Source organism: Rattus rattus, chromosome 8 (assembly GCF_011064425.1).
Source record: "Rattus rattus isolate New Zealand chromosome 8, Rrattus_CSIRO_v1, whole genome shotgun sequence".
Taxonomy (NCBI): Eukaryota; Metazoa; Chordata; class Mammalia; order Rodentia; family Muridae; genus Rattus; species Rattus rattus.
Genome location: NC_046161.1, coordinates 110,116,189 through 110,134,573, shown reverse-complemented (window position 1 = coordinate 110,134,573; position 18,385 = coordinate 110,116,189). Strand labels below are relative to the sequence as shown.

At 48.7% G+C, this 18,385-nt stretch overlaps 1 protein-coding gene across 1 annotated transcript in view; it reads right to left on the bottom strand.

Annotated features, from left to right (window-relative positions):
- Positions 1 to 467: 467 nt before the first annotated feature.
- Positions 468 to 18,385, bottom strand: part of Itga9 (integrin subunit alpha 9) — a 293,447-nt gene continuing 275,529 nt past the window's right edge. The window contains exons 27-28 of the mRNA XM_032911092.1: positions 10,211 to 10,330; positions 468 to 962 (exon numbers count right to left, since the gene is read on the bottom strand). Of these exons, the coding sequence (XP_032766983.1) occupies positions 864 to 962; positions 10,211 to 10,330 (219 nt within the window). The 3' untranslated portion in view covers positions 468 to 863. The remainder of the gene's footprint in view (positions 963 to 10,210; positions 10,331 to 18,385) is intronic.

Sequence of the window (18,385 nt, the reverse complement as noted above, 5' to 3'; positions counted from 1 at the left end):
TCCTGGGCTCTGAACCCTGGCGAATGGTGTCTGGGATGAGATGCTATTCTGAGGTTGACCAGTTGTCCATCCAGCACTTGCTGACTCCAGAGGAGGGTTCAGTGCCTGTCACATGAGTCAGGATGGCATGGAGCATCTGCTAGGAGGAAACCTGGCGTTCCATCCAGTTCCTGTTGAGAGTCTCCTAGTGAGAGGTCCATAAGAAAAAACACCGATGCTTCAAGCTCTCGGAACTTGACTCCAGGTGGTCACAACAGGGAATAAATGTCTTAGGTGACCCTGCCATACCCTTGGTGCTTTTTCAGTGCGTCCAGCTTGGTGGATTCATTTCACGAGGTTTCTTCAGTTTGTTTTATCTGCAAGGTTTTTTTTCTTCCTTCCCCAACAACAAGTTCCAGAGTTGAATAAGTTCTTCTCTTTAAAATTTGTATGCAGGTATACGTATCTCCAAGATTTCAGTGCTTGAGTGAATTATAGAACTATTTAATAGAAATAATAAAACATTGATACAAATATAAAGACATGGTCAATATAAAAGGCTTACATTTATAAAAAATACTTTAGGTTAACAGTTTTCCCCTGAGGGTTGACCACACAATGTTGTATCCATAAATATTGCTTTGTTCTGTCTGAGTTCATCTCGTAAAGGGGAGTGGCGGTGGCTCCGGTCATGTGACCTGGCTGGAGGTGGCCATCTCAGGTCGGCGCCGGGCTTGACAGGATGAGGAAGAGAACAGCATCAGTGGGGCCTCCGAAAAATCTGGAGAAGATTTCTTTCTTCCAAATATGGAAGATACAAAGATCAAGGACCTCAGGCTGGTGATGGGGACACGAGGGACATCACATGACTGGTGCGGTGGGGGTCACTGGTTCTTCTGGACCCAGTCCCAAGCCTCTTCATTCTCTTTCCGGTTTTTCTCAGCTTCGATGATTTCTTTGTACCTTCTACGGAAGAAGCCCATCTGAAAGACAGAAGAGGCTCTACGTTAGGGCTGGATTTGGATTCCAAGGCAGCCTGAGCTATGGAGAGGCAGGAGCTAGGCCTTCTTAGGGTTGGGGATGCCAGAATGTCTCAGGTTGCCACGCTGACTTCCTGAGGTCTCTGTCTCCCAGCAAGCTGTTCATCGCATGAGCTGCTGGGACGGCATTACCACAGCCCCAGGTGCCGGAAAACCTCACTTACTGGGGGTTACTCAAAGGTACTTGGGGCAGCGGAAAAGATAAACATGTCACAGTCAATCAAGTCTGAAAAAGCTGCATTCTTCTAGATAGACTGTAGTACAGCAAAGGATCTGACCAGCCATGGGAGAAGCCACCATTTTTTAAGCTGATTTGCTGTTTTCCCTCCTGTAAGTGTATATGTGTTTATGTGTGTATTGTATGTTTACATATGTGCATATGTGTTTATATGTTTGCATGTGTACAGGTGCCTATGTTTATGTGTGTACTTGTTTATGTATATACGCATACATGTGTGCTTATTTGTGTATGTAATAACGTGTATGTGCACATATGTGTATAGGTATGCATGTGTTTATGTATATATTGTATATGTTTGTGTATATATCTGTGTGCTTGTGTGTATGCATTCATATGCTTGTATTTGTGTATATGTGCGTATGTGTGTATGTGTATGTATGTATTTGTGTGTGGAGGTCAGAACCAGGTGCTGCTCCTCAGGAGCTGTCCGCTTGGATTCTGAAATGAGTTTCTCAGTGCCCTGAACCACGCCAAGTAGGTCAGGCTGGCCAGAAAGCTCCAAGCTCCAGCGATCTCACAGCACCTGCCCCCGCAGCACTAGGGTGGCGAGCATAGCCTGGCTTTATATAGGTGTTGGGATGGGCTTTTAAGTGTGTAGCAAGCATTTTACCAACTAAACGATGTCCCCAATTCTTATACAAACTTACTAATGTCCTGAGAGACAGTGGCCACAGAGGACCCATTTGACAAATACTGCTCTCCCATAATAAACTTTTCAAAGTATCCACAGGATCCCTTTCCTCCTTCTCATCTAGAACTTTCTCTCCTATCTGTGGCATTTGTGGTCTATCTATGCTGGAGTCAACAGCATGGACTACCCCAGGGCTGGCTCTGTATCCTGATGTAGGCTGGCAGTTTTCTCCAGTGCAGAACTCAGAAGACTTCTCTACCCCAGCCCTGAGGCTGCGCTTGGCCTGTGCATGAAGTGTTTTGCCCACATGTGTGCATGTGAATGTCACAGGCCAAAAGGCTTGCTGAAAGGACTTAGAGCGGCTAATGCAATGACTATTCTCACATGTCCATCCTTGCCACCAACAAAGTCAAGGTGCTGTCTCCTTCTGCAGACACCAGAGCAAGTTCTCTCCTCTCAAAGAATCAACCCAGCTGCACACAGACAGCCTTCAAACTCCACTATCATCTCCAGAACCCCAGGCTCTAAGAGTTCTGATCCTGACAGTCAACCTATGGGTGATTATGTGCAGGGAGGGCTGAGTGTGGCAGTGCAGGCAAGGCAAGTGTACCTGGAATGGGGCTTCCCAGATGTCATAGAGAGGTTTACAAGGACCTCTTCCCAACAGATGGCAGTAGAGGGTCTTATTTTAACAAACCCGGATTTTTCAGGCAGATGAAGTGAAAGGTATGGAGGACAAAAGGGAAGAGGATTTGGGAATGATTTAGTCATGTAGTACCTGTCTAGTGTGCACAGGGCCATGGCTTCTGTTCCCAGTACCACACACACACACACACACACACACACACACACACACACACACATGCACACACAAAGAATGAATGGATTAATGGATGTATGAATGGATGGATGTATGAATATTAGTTTTTATGGCCATCACACTGTATGATACCTTGTGCCAACTAGTGTTCAATGTCACCCTTCCTGACCATCTAGCAAGTAGGTCCCTTGACAGAGACACCTGCCTCAATCAAAGCTCTTCACCTATTCCTAGAGAGAGGCAGCAAGACCCTTTAACCTGTCATGTGCCATAAATGCTGCTTGGCCGTTCCTATCTGCTCCTATGGCCAGGATCTCAGCCCCAGATGCCTAGGCATTTAAAGGACTCCAGAGTTAAATGTCTGAAGGAGGAGTCAGGAATTCATCCATTTATGTGATCAGAAGCCCCACCTCCTCTCTTTCTTCAGTCATCTTTACATCATAAGATTATACAAACCGGCTGGTAGACAGCCTACCATGGCATATCACAAGGGTTGTAATCAGAGCCTCCAGGTAAACTCTGAGAATCACACATGTGTGTGAGTGTATGTATGTGTATACAACATGTATGTGCAAATGTATGTGTACATGTATATGTGTGTATATATATATGCATACATATACACACATACATATATTTTGAGAGTATGTCACCGTATAACTCTGGCTGGCCTAGTATTTACTATGTAGACCAGGCTGGCCTCAGGCTCAGAGAGACTCACCAGCTTGGCTGAGAACCCAAATATTGACGGGAGATATACACAGTCAACACAAAGTAAAAACAAAATGACCCTATTCTTAACAGCTGACACATTAGTAGCATGATTCGTTTTACTTTTAAAGATTGCTTCTGGGCTGGCCTGTTGCTTTTGGCATGAGTCAGGTCCTAGATTCAATCCCCAGCCGTAAGCACCAAAGACTTTTCCTCTTGCTTGAGGCATGGGGGTGGGGGCAGATTTAAGACTAAGTCTAAGGCATTAAACATGATGTTCTGATACATGTATCCAATGAGAAGTGTCTACTGTGATCAGGCTAAAGAACTCAGGCAGCAACTCATATGGTAACATTTGTGCTTCAGGGTTAATCTTAGCAAACTTCAAAGGCGGATACACACTTTCTATTTCAGGTTAAAGGATGGATACACTGTCAAGCTGAGAAAATTAGGAGAACTTGCAGGACTTGATGTGCTTTTTTCCCTTGCAGGCCTCCCTTGGGCATGCATGCTCGCTTTTGTTAGCGCTATTTGGGGATTTGGGGGAAAAATTCTGAAAAGTCTTGGGCGGTCCACTCAGCCCGCCCTGAGCCTTCTGAGAAATGATTAACAAGAGGCATACCCTGTACCCATAGCGACCCCACACTTCCAAACCAGTGGAGCCAGTTATTTTTCCTGAGTCCTTTCTGGAATCTTCCAAGGAAGGGTCAGATGTTTTGTTTATAGTTATCCTGTTTGAAGGAGAGGCACGCCTCCTTCCAAGGTTTGTTCAGCTGGAGGCTTGGAGAAGCAGAGTCGCAAAGAGCAGCTCCCCGTAGACTAACACGATGTGTCTCCAAGCCTGCCAGAAAACCGGCAGAGTAGCAGATTCTCCCTGAGTGCCTTGGTTAGGTGGGTGCTGGGTGAATCAACGAAGCTGGGTGAGGTACTCAGTCTTGTGGTCCAGTCCACTTCAGGGTGATAAGCACGGCAGATTATGCCAGGGCATCTAGTCTCTTGGGGGTGCCTATCTGTGCAATGGCGTTTGGGGTGTTTCTTGGGCAGTCATTCCAAGGACCTTGGGCGCACTCTTCCTTGGACTAGCACTGGACCTTGTGTTTATGGGCCTCTCAGTTCTTTGACTGTTTATGTAGCATGTCTCCATCTCGAGATGTTGAGGACCCAGTATCAGACCAATATTTATTTCCAAATATAAACCAGACCCACAGCACGTTTGGGGCACATGGTTTTTAATGGGGTGGGGGTACGGGTCTATGTGTGCACACGTCTACACAGTCTTTTGAGAAGTCTGGTTTGGAGGCAAGTTGGTGACCCCAGTGGCCTCTGGAGCGGTTGCCAAGCCTCACACATATTCTGTGCCACTTTGCAGAAGTCCATTGCTAAATATTTTTGTTGTGAGTTACAAGGGACGTCCTCCAATAAAAACCGTGCTCTCTAAGAAAGTGTGAGAATACCAGGCTCTTGGAATAGCAGATGATGGAGGCCTCCAAGTAGCTCTTTTCAGGGGGGAGGGGCAACCAAACCAAACTCTTTCTGTACCCTGCTTCTATGTCACTTGGCCAGTTGGGACTGGGTCCTCCTGGGGAAACAATGACATGCTGGAGGGTCCTTGGTTGAGGGCAGGGGATGAGCTCCTTCACTGAAGGGGTGGCCTGTGTGCCTGGCAAACTGCAAACAGGAAGAGTGGTCTGGGGAAAGGGGGAGAGGGAGGCAGAGAAGCATTTTTCTCCTAAAAGGCAAATGCCCAAGTCTGTCTGTCTGCACCTCTCTCTCTGTCTCTGTCTCTGTCTCTCTCTCTCTGTGTCTCTCTCTGTGTCTCTGTCTCTGTCTCTCTGTCTCTCTGTGTCTCTCTCTGTGTCTCTCTCTGTGTCTCTGTGTCTCTGTCTCTCTCTGTCTCTCTCTCTCTCTCTCTCTCTCTCTCTCTCTCTCTCTCTCTCCTTATCTCTCAGGCTGGTGTACTGAGCTGAAGTTGTTTCTCAGATATGCTAGCCCCATGCTCTTGTGTCTCTGAACGATTCGACCTTCCCATAAACAGGCCTCTAGGAAGAGGCACCAGGCTGGGTTGTCTTCCAGCCCAGCCAGGAGCTGGCCCAAGCGAGAGGGAATGCTTTTGGATTTTCTGCCTTGAAAGAGTTTCACGTTTCAAAGTCTTCCTCCTGCACAGCGGTTTGGCAGGCTACTGTAATCCTCGCACATCAAGTTTAAATTACGGCTCCAGTGTCCGCGGACAGCGCAGCTCTGAGAAGGTTGATTGGGATCCATTTCAGTGCTCTGCTTAGCTTGGGGCCTAGCTGTGGATTTTGTGTAGGAGCCAGGTCCTTTTGCTGCCAAGCGTGAGAGTCTGGGCCATGAGCAGGTCCTTTAGGAAGGTTCTGGGGAGCAGTAATGGCAGGGGTAGAGGGGGAGGCTGGGTGGGCTGAGTCCAAGGGCAAGGACTGGGGCTTAGCATCATGGAGAAGGCATTTGTGGGGCCCAGAGGGGCTAGAATTTCAGAAAGATGGGAACCCTACAGGACACATGCCACAAGGGTCAGGGGCCAGTGAACCAGGCCAAATCTTGTATTTGCTCCTCTCTGCCACTAAAGTACCTTTCTCACAGGGTTTCAAGACAGTATGAGGTCTGTTGTTTGCCTCTGCCCAGTTACCAGGAGCGTAACACCTAGCAGGGACCCAATGCTACCTGTTGAATAGAGACACTGGCCACTCGTGAGTGTGAAGTGGGTAGATCCACAGGCCTGTGTAGTACTGGGAAGCCCCAGTCAAGCCAGCTTTCCACTGAGCTTCCAGTGTCACACCAGTGCACAGTCTTGGGACAACCATTTTTGGCTCATGTATATAAGACACAGATGACCAACCACAGGCAACAACATGCAGAGACACTCTGAATGGGAACTCAAGAGGTCTCCTGGATGTTTCAGTGGGTGCCTGACGGCCTGAGTTCAGTCGCTAGGACCCAACGGTAGAAGGAGGGGGCCCATTCTTGCAAGTTGTTCTCAGACCAACACGCCCTCCCTCAACTCCCCACAAAATAAATATTTTACAAGATTAAAAAAAATAATAGAAGGAAATAGAAGTTTCCATACAGGAAGAGGACCTGACCTCTGGCCATCTATCCATTACGTGTTTCCTGGCCAGCTGGGTGGCAGATGCCAGCCGGGGCTTCCCTGGAGGGGAGTGGAGGAGATTACATATGGAGTATGGTAATAAGCCTGAACTGGTGAAGTCAGGCAAGCCAGATGTCAGACTGGACTTAAGCCAGATTTCAGCTGGATTCTCTGCGCTGTGCCATCAGCGTGATATTAACTTGCTACCCGATACCCATAATACATTATCTTTAGGTAGGGATCAGAGTTGACAAAATGTCTGCAGCCCAATATTCTAGGGAATGTGGGTCTTTAAAAATAATCCATCATTTCAAAACTGCATTGTCTAACCTCCTCTCCACTCGATACATAGTTAGCCCTTAACCAAGACGTTTTTTCTCATGATCTCTCATCCCTCTTTGTGTAAGAGCGGGACTGCTTTATGGCCATGCCTGACAGTGGACAACCTTGTCATGTGAAGACTGTACTCAGAATTTTTTTAAAGATTATAATTAATTTTTGTGTTCTCACGTGTGCACGTGTGCATGCCACAGTGTGCATGTGGGGATCAGAGGACAACTCGTGGAAGTCAGGTCTCTTCTTCCACCCTGTAGGCTCCGGGGATCACACTTAGGTTGTCAGGTTTGGCAGGAAGCACCTTTGCTGGCTGAGACATCTCAGCAGTCGTACTTTTATCTTTAAAATTAATTAGTCTAATGCGTAGTCGTGTGTGTGTGTGTGTGTGTGTGTGTGTGTGTGTGTCTGAGTGCATATATATGCATAGGTGTGTGCCTGGGTGTATACATGTGCCTATGTGTGTCCAAGTGAATACATGAGCGTGCCTGTGTGCCTCACCTTCTGAGAGCTCAGAGCAAATGGGTGCGTTGCACTGAAATAGCGGCTTAGTTGAGAAGAGTCCCCCTGAGGCAGGGGGGCAGGGTAGAGAGGCAGCGTAGGAAGCTTTACACAAAGGCTGACAAGTTAGCACATAAAGGAAACCAGGTGGCCAAGTTGAAGGCTGGAGACCCTCAGGAGAAGGCCAGCTAGAACCAGTTGGGACCGCTGCAGAGGTGTCTGAAGGTGACCTATGGTTCTTTCTAATACGAAAATACCACTCCTCGGTGGCAGGAACCCTGAGGTCTATCAGCTGACAGGATTCTAGAAGGTAGGCATGATGTGCCGCCATAGACTTAGAGAAAGGTGAAAGTCCTTATAACAAGGGTGCTCCCAACCAACATGGAGTCACCTGACTCCTCTGCCTCATCTCAAACAAGAGCCTCCATGTAACTCCCCGGCAGGTTGTGGGGACTACGAGAAGGCTGTGGAGAGTCTTCGAGGCATCAGAGAGCAGCGTGCGTCTGCCTGCATTCACTCTGATCCAGGTACCAACAAGGCTCAGGGATACATGATCCCCCACGCTCGAGGTCACCCTGGACTCTCACTGCCTGGCATTAGACCCATAGCTAGGGTGGTAACAGCAAGTTCTATGCAACAATATTTTAAAGCAGGGAAGAAGCACGCGTATCCTTTCTCTTGCCCTTTCAAAGGAGAATAATGGGCCTACTGTGTGGTGTATACAAGGTTGCCCTTCAGTTCCCTTCGGTAGAAAAGAGGCCGTGACCTGCAGCCTGTGTGGGGTTCTTATCATGGTCTGTCACCACACTCTCTAAGCAAAGCTACACCAGTGGTGGCAGGCATTAAGAAGCAGGAGAGCACAGGTAATATGATGTTCCTGGGGTGGCCATTAGGACGTCATGTGGCTGGCCAGCCAGCTGAGGAAGCAGAAGGGGAGTAGCCCCATCACTCCCTGCTCTGTTTGGGCCCATGAGGCTGGAGCAAGAGTGCTTTCTTCTCAGTCCAAAAGCCCCCAGGAAGGCAGATTCCCCACCCATCACAACCCACCATTGGCCTTTTCAGATTCCAAACACCAAGCCTTGTTCACCCATAGGCCAGAGGCCCTCTCAGCAGGAAGGAACTGGACAAGGGGGAGAGTTAAAAGTCTATCTGGCCATGTAGGGTAAACAAATGGCAAATTGGAGGCTTCAAAACAGAGGAAATATCTGCTGTTGGCGAACAGGGAAACGAACACTTTGCTAGACATGCCGTGAGTCGGGGTGGCCTTTCTGGAGGGCAGCTTACAATGGGAACGACATCCCTCCATGCCTCTGTTCCCAGGGTCTCGTTCTAAGGACACAGTGAAGGATCTGTTCAACTTTCCGTCTTTTAAGGTCAATCACACTGGCAAGTTTGTGTTCAGTACAAGTTGTGTTCAGCCAGGGACAATATTGGTTCTAGGGCTGGGGGGACTGCAGACTACAGAGTATGCACTGTCATTATTATGTGGCTGGAAATGGACTCCAAACAACGCGGGGAGAGGTTTACAGGATTGCTGCCAGAGAGTAGCAGGCCGCCAGATAGCACAAGGGACATCTGACATGCGTGGGTGTGGAAGGCGGACATATTTCCATGTGATATGTGTCATGTGTTTCCTTCAATCTCCAGACCCTCTTTCAAGGAAAGTACCACTGGGTTTAGAGAAATGGAGCGGACCATCGACCTGAGGAGAGTAGTGAAACACACAGTTCCCCTGGGGCTCTAGACTACATATGCTAAAGTGTATTTGTCATACATAGAGGTTTCCAGATTGAGTTGAATCCTCAGGGGATGATTCGGTTGGTGATCATGAAGAATTCTGAACCCATGTGAAAAGACACCAGGCAGGCTGGCCCTGTTTCACAACCCCTGCTGGGTAGGCAGAGACAGGCAGGCTCCTCCTTGGCCAGCCAATTTAGCCTTCTCCCTCTGCCCCAGGCCAAAGAGAAACCATGTTTCAAAAAAATGAGGGTGAAGGGCTGGGGAGATGACTCAGTGGTTAGAGCACTGACCGCCCTTCCAGAGGACCTGGGTTCAGTTCCCAGCACGGACATGGCAGATCACAACTGTCTGTAACTCCAGATCCAGGAGATCCAAACCCCTCACACAGAAAGCAAAACACCAATGCACATGAGACAAGAATAATGACGCTGGAGAGTTGATTCAGTGGTGAAGATGCTCACCAAGCCTGACTGACCGGCTCCTGAAAGTTGCCCCTCTGATCTACACACGTGGGCCATGGTGTGTGAATGTGCACAGACAGGAACTGAACCCATGACTCCTACTACATCTGAACAGACACTGGGTGTATTACTGGGTGTAATTGAACTAGCAAATTGTCCATGGGTAAGTGTGTGCCTCCTTACCTTTGGGTCAGGCTCTGCATGTCTCTTAGTGAGTGCCCATCTAAAAATCCACAGTACCTAAGCTTTCCTCATCCCCCTCCAGGTGGAAGTCACAGCTAACACTGTCCTCAGCTGTAGTCACCTCTGGACTCTAGGAAAAGCACTGTTGTTGTCACACCACCCATCCTGAGAGCGCTCCCTATGCAGGAGCAATCATCTCATGGGAGCCCGCAATGGCGGCAGCAACTGTGTCAGGATGGGTTTAATTCTCTGAGGATAGATAAGAAGGGGAGATTGAGGTCTCTTCTCTCTCTCTAAGGTGGTCTGAGAGGAGGCAAGATTCCATCTTCCACCTGAAGGGGCTTCTGACTGCCTTTGCCTGTGTACTGTGCAGGGAATCATCTTCCAAGGTTCCCCAGCACTGGAGAGGCCTGAGACCCGGTGTCCTGAGTGGGAAATGAGCCGGCGTTTGTGGTCACCAGACTTACCTTCCACAGCAGCACAGCCAGCAGCAGAAAAATGAGGATCCCCACCAGCAAACTGATGGCGATGATCCAGCCCACGACGTAGCCACGGGGTTCCAGGTTGTGCAAGGCCTCGAAGACCACCTAGGAGATACCGCAAGGGTGAGAGCGTGAAACCGAGGTTCATGTCTGGAAAGAGCTGTAAAGGTAACAACCCTGACTTCAAATATCACCAACTGAACAAGAGCATGGTGGAGAAAGTCGGGAATTAGACGACAATCTTCTACCTCGCATCCGGCTCTGAAGGAAAGAACACGGGGTTGCTCAAACAGTGAGTAGTTCCCAGCTCCCGAATCAGTAGGTCCCTTAGTGTGGAGTTACTTGCTTAGGACCATTTGCCCTAACACAGTGTGAGCTGCACGAGGGCTAAGCCACCGTCTCGGGTCTTACAGCTGTGCTGTGAAAAGGAATTCGCTCCGGATGTGTTGTCATTTCTAATCTGAGCCACATGCAATTGGAGGATACAGTGATTTGAAAGAAAATGGCCCCCAGAGTCCCATAGGGAGTAGCCTTAGAAGGTGTGGCCTTGTTGGAGTGGGTGTGGCTTTGTTCGAGTGGATGTGGCCTCCTGGGAGTGGGTGTGACCTTGTGGGAGTGGCCTTGTGGGAGTGGGTGTGACCTTGTGGGAGTGGCCTTGTGGGAGTGGGTGTGGCCTTCTTGAAGGAAGAGAACATTGTGGGCAGTCTTTGAGGTCTCGGATGCCCAAGCCATACCTAGTGTAGCAGTTTACCTCCTGCTGCCTGTGGCTCCAGATGTAGGACTCTTAGCTCCTTCTCCAGCACCAGGTTTGCCTGCAGGATGCCCTGCTTCCTACCATGGACTAAATGGACTAGTGGATAATGGATTAAACCTCTCAACTGTAAGCCAGCCTTAATGAAATGCCATGGTCATGATGTTGCTTGACAGAATGATTAAGATAGAAGTCTTACCCCATTGAGGAACACTTGCTTTTTTTTTTTATGTATATGTATGTGTGTATCAGGGTGTGTATATGTCACATGTATACAGGTGCCCTCAGAGACTGTCCTAGGTCAGCTTTTGAGAGCCAAGTGTGCATCTCTCTCCAAATCTAGAGACACTGGGACACCAGTTTGAAATGGATTACAATGGAAATATCACATCATGGAACTGGTGAAGAGGTCATGGTTCCTCTTGCAGGAGAGTGGGGCCTTTGCCATTCTGTAGGCCATGCTGAATGCACTCCTTGGCTCACTTCTAGTCTCACGGGTCAGAAGGGAGAGTGGTTTTTATGGAACCCAAGTGTCACTGCGCCTCCTTCTTACAAAGCAAATGCCAATCTGGTCGTTTTTAGTTCCTTGTCTCTATTTCTGGAGTGAGGGAGGGGTGCTGAGTGATGTGGGTTGGGGTGGGGTGGTATAAATAGTTATCCATGAGACAGTCCGGCTCTTTGGTTTCACATGTAGAACCCCAAATACAGAACTTGTCTTAAGGGAAACTCAGTGGAGCAAAGAAAGCTCTTCCAACAGGGGAGCAAGCTAGGGGAAATGGCCTAGGAACCCCAGCAGGCACCTTGGGGGATGGGGTGGTGTAGTCAGCAGCCAGGTGGGGGGTGGGTGGTGTAGTCGACAGCCAGGTGGTTTCTCTGAGCTTGTTTTTCCAAACCTGTGTATCAGGAGCGCTTCAAGCCCTCCCTAGAGGTTCAGACAAAAGTCAGCCAAAACTTCTGGGCAGACAAGAATCCCGAGCCAGCTCTGGACTCAGTGAGGGGTTAGTTGTAAGGCCTAGGACACTGCACTGAGACCTCTTGGCAAAGCCACTTTGGAGGTCTGGCTACGAGATGAGAGCAGCCACTACAGTTTAGTCTGGTGGATTTTGTAAGAATGCCCTGTCATGTCCCTGGAATGCTACTTTGTGTCTTTGCTTTTTTTTCTCAGAGATGTCCTTGGCCCTTTTGGATGTGAGCTCTAGGCCTTGGCAGATCTGTCTCTTGTATCCCGACAGCAATAAATTCATCTGTGAGTGATTTGATCACGTGCAGTGTGCCAAGAATGCCAGGGCTACATAGAGAAACCCTGTCTTGAAAAAACAAAAACAAACAAAACAAACAGACCCCCAAAATAACAGCAAAGAAAAACTTCTTTATAAATTATATCTGTCTGCATGTGTATGTATTTATGTATCTATGTGTAGTGTGTGAATTTGCATGTATACAGTTATATATTTATTTTCTGAGATAGGGTCTTATTCCATAACCAAGACTGGTCTGAACTTACTGTATAGCTCAGTTTAACCTTGACCTCGCAGCAATCCACCTGTGTCAGTGTCCTAAGTGCTGGGATTATAAGTACCACATCTGGGTTGATGCACAGCTTAACATTTTTATTCATTCATTTTAGCATATTGGCATTTTACCTGCATATCTATCTGGTATCATATTCTGGGTGCCTTTGCGGATCAGAGAGGGCACTGGATCCCCTGGGATTGGAATTATAGATGGCTGTGAGCTTCCATGTGATTGCTGGGACTTGAACCCAGTTCCCTTAGAAGAGAAGCCAGTGCTCCTAACCACTGAGCCACCTCTATCTGGATGCACAGTATTTTAACAAATTAAAAACACGAATCTTGAACAAATATGTAGTGAGTGTAAGTCGAAGACACCAACCACTTATGGAATCAGCAGGAGGTTAAAGTGGGCTTAACAGGTGTGCGGGTGCTGAAATCCGTTGAGTAAAATCAGACTCAAAATTGACCAATACCCCGTAGGATGATGGGTTTTGGGGTGATATTTTTGGTCAGATAGAAACTATTTTCATCCTTATTGACAATCACCCATAACTTATGAAGCAGCCTCCCAGATATCTCTGAAGGGACAAGACCTTTTTAAGAGACAAGGGCCTGCTACTACATAGAAACCCTCAGAGGGTAAAGACTGCCTCTCACCCATGACTGGGGATTGAACCGAGGGTACCAGACATACTAGGTAAGGACTGTACCATGAAGCCACATCCTTCAATCTCCTCCTGAAGGTGTAGTTATGGCTCTGGGAAGAGACCAGGCGACAAGGGGAAGAATTCTGCAATTAACTGACCACTAAATCTGAGTGCGGTGTGCACCCGAGGCTACCACAGTTTGCTTCTAAGAGAGAGGGTCAGCTGCGTGTCACCCTGACCGATTCTTGCTGACTGCTTAGAAAGACCAGTTCATCTACAACAGTACATGTGTGTGCACAAGCATGTACATGTCAATCTATCCAGATGGAGCTCTGGAAATCTTAGGGGATATAATTAGTGGCCAGTGAAAGAGTGTGGTAGATTTGCTCATTTGAAATATTATCCTTCACAGCTGTGGGGTTTCCTTGGGGACCAGGAGTTCTGGGGAGTCCCAGATATCCCGCTCCTGATTCAAGCAAAGCGCATTTCTATGCGGGTATGGGCTCTGTCCTTTAACATGGCAGTGCTGATAACTGTGACCGCGACTGGAAGCTGCTGCTTCAGAGTGGTAATGGGGCTCCCTGTTTCTTTGGCTCAATGGTGTCTTCCGTCTTTGCTGGCTTTGACATGCTAGGATACCTCCCTCAAGTTCGTTCCTCTCCAGCTTCCAGGCCTTAACCCCACCTCAAAAAGGTAGGGGATGGCTCAATTGGAAACAACGCCCTTGTCAGTTTCTTTGTTGGCTGACATTCTTGTTGTCCTGTAGTCGCCCCAGGGTGGATGGTCTGGCTATGCCCACCTCCTCCCTCATTCTGTCCTCAGTGCCCACCACAGCACCCAGCCCTTAGGAAGCCTTCAGATGCCTTCACCAACGGACTAAATGGAACCATTAGAAACACAGCTTGTGTGTTTGTTGAACTGCACTTGGAACTTTCCCAGTTTCTGACGGACGGAGCTTAGTTCTCCCACAGGGTGTGGGTGAAGAGGAAGAACCACGCACCCTCTGATGGCATGGGAGGGGTGTCGATGACTTTCTAGCCAGGCTCCGTGCCATACATGACAACATAACTTGAGGTTCAAGGTAGAAAAGCTTCCGGTACAGAGGGCATTTCTAACTGAGATCGCCCAGCTCTGGTTTATGATAGCAAAGTTATGGCTGAGTAGCAGTACAGCCAAGGACTGGCAGGTGGCATCCCCTGGAACGAACTTTTTGCACTGTGTTAGAAGATGGCCCCTTTGGCTGAGATACTCTGGTTTGTGTCTTTGGTTGGGTAGAAGCTGGGAGCAGTGGGAAGGGTCAGGCACTGAGAAGTCACCGTATGCCAGCCATTCTTCTAGAAGCTTCCTTAGAATTTTTTTTTTAAAGAAATTGTGTGTCCGCAGGTGTGCCTACTTGTCTAAGTACCGTGCATGCAGGTGACTGAGGCGGCCGGAAGAGGGCGTCCTAGTTCCTGGAGCTACAGGAGGATGTTAGCTGCCTAATGTGGGGGCTGGGAATTGAACCCAGACCCTCTGCAAAGCCAGTAAGTGTCCTTAACCTCAGATCTCTCCAAACCTTTCTAGAAGCTTCTTACTGGTGCTGTTGAGGGCTTGACTGACTTGGCAGGGCAAGCTTATTCAGGGGTGCACACAGGATGTGGGGAGGAGGCTTCCTTCTGGGGTCTGATGTAGGCTGAGGAGGGAGAACCCCGGCTCAGAAGAGGAGATTAGGGTCCTGAGGACAGGAGTTGGCTGGGCCGTGCAGATACTACAGAGTTTAAACAAATAACTTGGAATAAACTGATTACTTCCTTTTCGTGTGAGCGTCTTTGTCTCCGCTCATTCATTCGGAGTGGTTTTGGCTCCTCACCAACACATCACTGCCGAGTGGTTACAAGGCAGAGAGAACGGACCCTCAGGCTGTGAGTCCAGAGGCCCAGACGCCACCCTCGGCTCACCTAGTGTGAGATCTTAGGCAAATTAATTATTTTCTCCCAAGCATCACAGACTCCTTCTTCCCTGAAAGGACTTAGGGGTTCTCTAATGGGGAACGGAAGCCTGGAGTTTCTAGAGGCTTCTATGAATCAGTGATCTCTTGTCCCCACATGCAGGAGGACACATGGCTCTGTGGTAGAAGACAAAGGCTCCAAATACATTTCCTCTCACGCCAGCCAGGAAGCAGGGCTCACCCCAGTACATTCTTTAGTTTTGTCTTTAGAAAGGCTCTTGCTATATGGCCAAGGCTGGCCTCCAATTCAAGGTCCTCTTGCTTCTGCCTCCAAAGAGCTGGAACTACAGGTATGATTCACAATGCCCAGCTCAGAATAGTTCTTGGGAGAGAACAAAGCAAACACAGCTCGCCCGGCCATCTTTGGACAAGGCGCCCATGCTCTCTCAGTAGGATGATTGCCTGTGCAGGAAGCTCCCAATAACACTCGGCCCGAGCGTTTGAACTATGACTCTTGCTCAGATGCAAGCTTAGCTGACTTACTGCTGCCTTTCATGACTCCTGAAGCACACGGAAGGGGGCAGCTGTCACCATTAGTGGGATCTCCTTCCCATGCTGTGGAACCGTCCACTACTGGGGAAAGATGGGCTCCTGTCCATGCCAGAGCAGCTGATAGCACCAGTGGCCTGGTCCCCAGTGTCTGACTCCAGAGCTAGAGGACATGAAGACTCAGGGAAGCTGGCCCCAGAGTGCAGGGTATTGAGTATTTCCTGTGGCAGGACTCAGCACGGCCCTGGATCATCAAGTTTCCTGACTCGTTTTACCCCTCCGTTTGGGTCTCCAGGTGATTCCCCAAACTCTTAGACGTGTGGAGGTCTAGCCTACTCTGCTTCTCCAAAGCAGGAAAGGGTAGGTTTCTGCTGCTGACCCCAAGGTGGCAGTCTGGTGCACATACCCTGGCAAGGTCACCCAAGGTCCGGCCAGTTTATGCTGACACCAAGAAAACAAGTGAGAATCCATACCAGCCTCTAACACAGAGGAAGGGAGTGTGGGGTGATGCCCCGAGAACTAACAATTCTACAGTCTCCTAGTTTACATTGTTGTTTATTCTCCTTAAAAATATGGAGGTGGTTGGGGCTGGAGAGACAGCTTAGTGGTGGAGAACAAGAACTACTCTTGGAGCAGACCCAAGTTTGGTTCCTAGCATCCACACCAGAGAGCTCAAAACTGACTGTAAATTCAGCTCTAGGGGATCCAATGCCTCTGGTCTCCACAGGTGTCCACATGTGTATGGAGTACACACACATACACATGTGCAGTGTACACACATACACACTATTAAAAATGATAAAATAAATCTCCAAAAAACATGGGGTATGTCTTAGTTTGGGCAGAATGACCAAGAGCAACTCGGGTTGGGAAAGATTTATTTCGCCTTACCCCTTACAGTCGGAAGGGGAACGCAAGGCGGGAATGGAAGCAGAGAGCTTGAAGGCATGGGCCTATGTCTTGCTCAGCCTGTTTTCTTATAGTACCTAGGCCCACCTCCTCAGGGGCGGCACAGCCCGTCCAACAGAAGCATTTTCCCAATCGAGGTTCCCTTTCCTCAGATGACCCTAGCGTGTGTCAAGTTGACCAAAAACTAACCAAGCCAGAGTACTTGACGAGCTTTTGCCTCGGCTGTTGGCTTTCCTAGTCAATTCCCAGGGCAGGGGATAGCTCCACTCCCTGTGATCTTTGGGTGCCTTTTCCTGGCTCAGGAACGAGGCCAGACGTCTCTGGAGTATATTTCTATGTTCGTTCTGTACTGCTGCTCTCTGCACAGAAAGTATTTCCTGAGACCCCAGTGGATCCTGTGGATAGTGCTAAACCCATCAGTACTAACCCTACACAGCCACAACAGAGTTTGATGTCTAATAGGAGATTAGCAGTAACAACAACTCACACGGTAGATGATTATAACAGTATTGTACAATGGCACCTATGGATCGTTTCTGGAATTTGCCATTAGTATTTCAGACTGTGGTTGATTAGGAACAAAGTGTGGGGAGTAACACTATGGATAAGGGTGTGGTCATGCACCCCTCTGAGGTGAACTCCTCCTCCTGATAGAACCAGTTTCCCAGGACACACGTAATACATCAAAATCTCTGTGGGCTTCCTTACCTTTTTCTCGCTTAACCCTTAACTCACTCTGAGCAGTGAGTTGGATTGGGTTGACTGTGAAAGTCAACATGTTATTGGCTCCTCACAACCTTTGGCCCCGTGGCCTTGGAGACCTCACTGAGGTCTTCAGGTCTAAGACTGCACAGAACCCCATCGGCACCATTGAAATTGATCTTGCATCCTCCTGGTAAGTGTGGTGGTCTGAGTCAAAATGCCCCCCCCCCGATATATGTGAATACTCAGTCCCCAGTTGTTGGAACTGCTTGAAAGGACTAGAAGGTATGGCCCTGTTGGAGGAGGTCTGTCACAGGGGGTGGGATGGGCTTTGAGGTTTCAAAAGTCTACTCCATTCTCTGCTTCGTGCTTGTGACTCAGGAGAGGAGCTGTGGGCCAATGCTCCAGTGCCATGCCTGCCTACCTGCTGCCTTGCTTCCTACCATGATGCTCAGGGACTCAACCTCCGGCACAGTAAGCCACAGAGAAACTCTTCTATAAGTTGCCTTGGATGCAGTGTCTTATGACAGCCATAGAAAAGCCACCTAGAGCAAATATTTCTGATGGACACCTTAAGTCCTCAAGCAGTTGACTCCATATTCTTAGTTACTAACAAATGTTCTGCAAGGTACTACTAGTATCCTGACATAAAAATAAAAGGCCCTTGGGCTGAGGATGGACCTCAGGGTAGGTCAGTCGGCTAACATGCTTGATTCCTCGGGCTGGGGTGTGTGTGGGAGCGGAAAGACACGAGGGAAAGTGTCCGGCTGTCCTAATTCACCACCGTGTATTCTATTTATGGTTAAAAACCCAACTGCTTTCCTCCTTGCCACGCCCTGCTGGACACCAGACACAGATTTGTTTCCTCATCCATTCAAGGCCACAACAATGTCGTGCCTAATCTGAGAGGCTGTGAAATTGCACCTGATTTAAGTTTGCTGCTCCGCCTCTGTGGAAATCCCCCTTCAGATAGAAGGTTGATTGGAGCCAGGCACCGGGAAGAATCATGCGGGGGTGGGGGAGGTAAAGGGAGGGGATGTACTTGTTCTTAAACTAGAAGTCTTTCTACTCAGAGATTTTCATCCCCTACTAGGAGAGTTGAGAACACACTGCAGAACACGCTGGGTGGGAGGAGCCTTCTGAGAGGGCTCTTTGGGGATT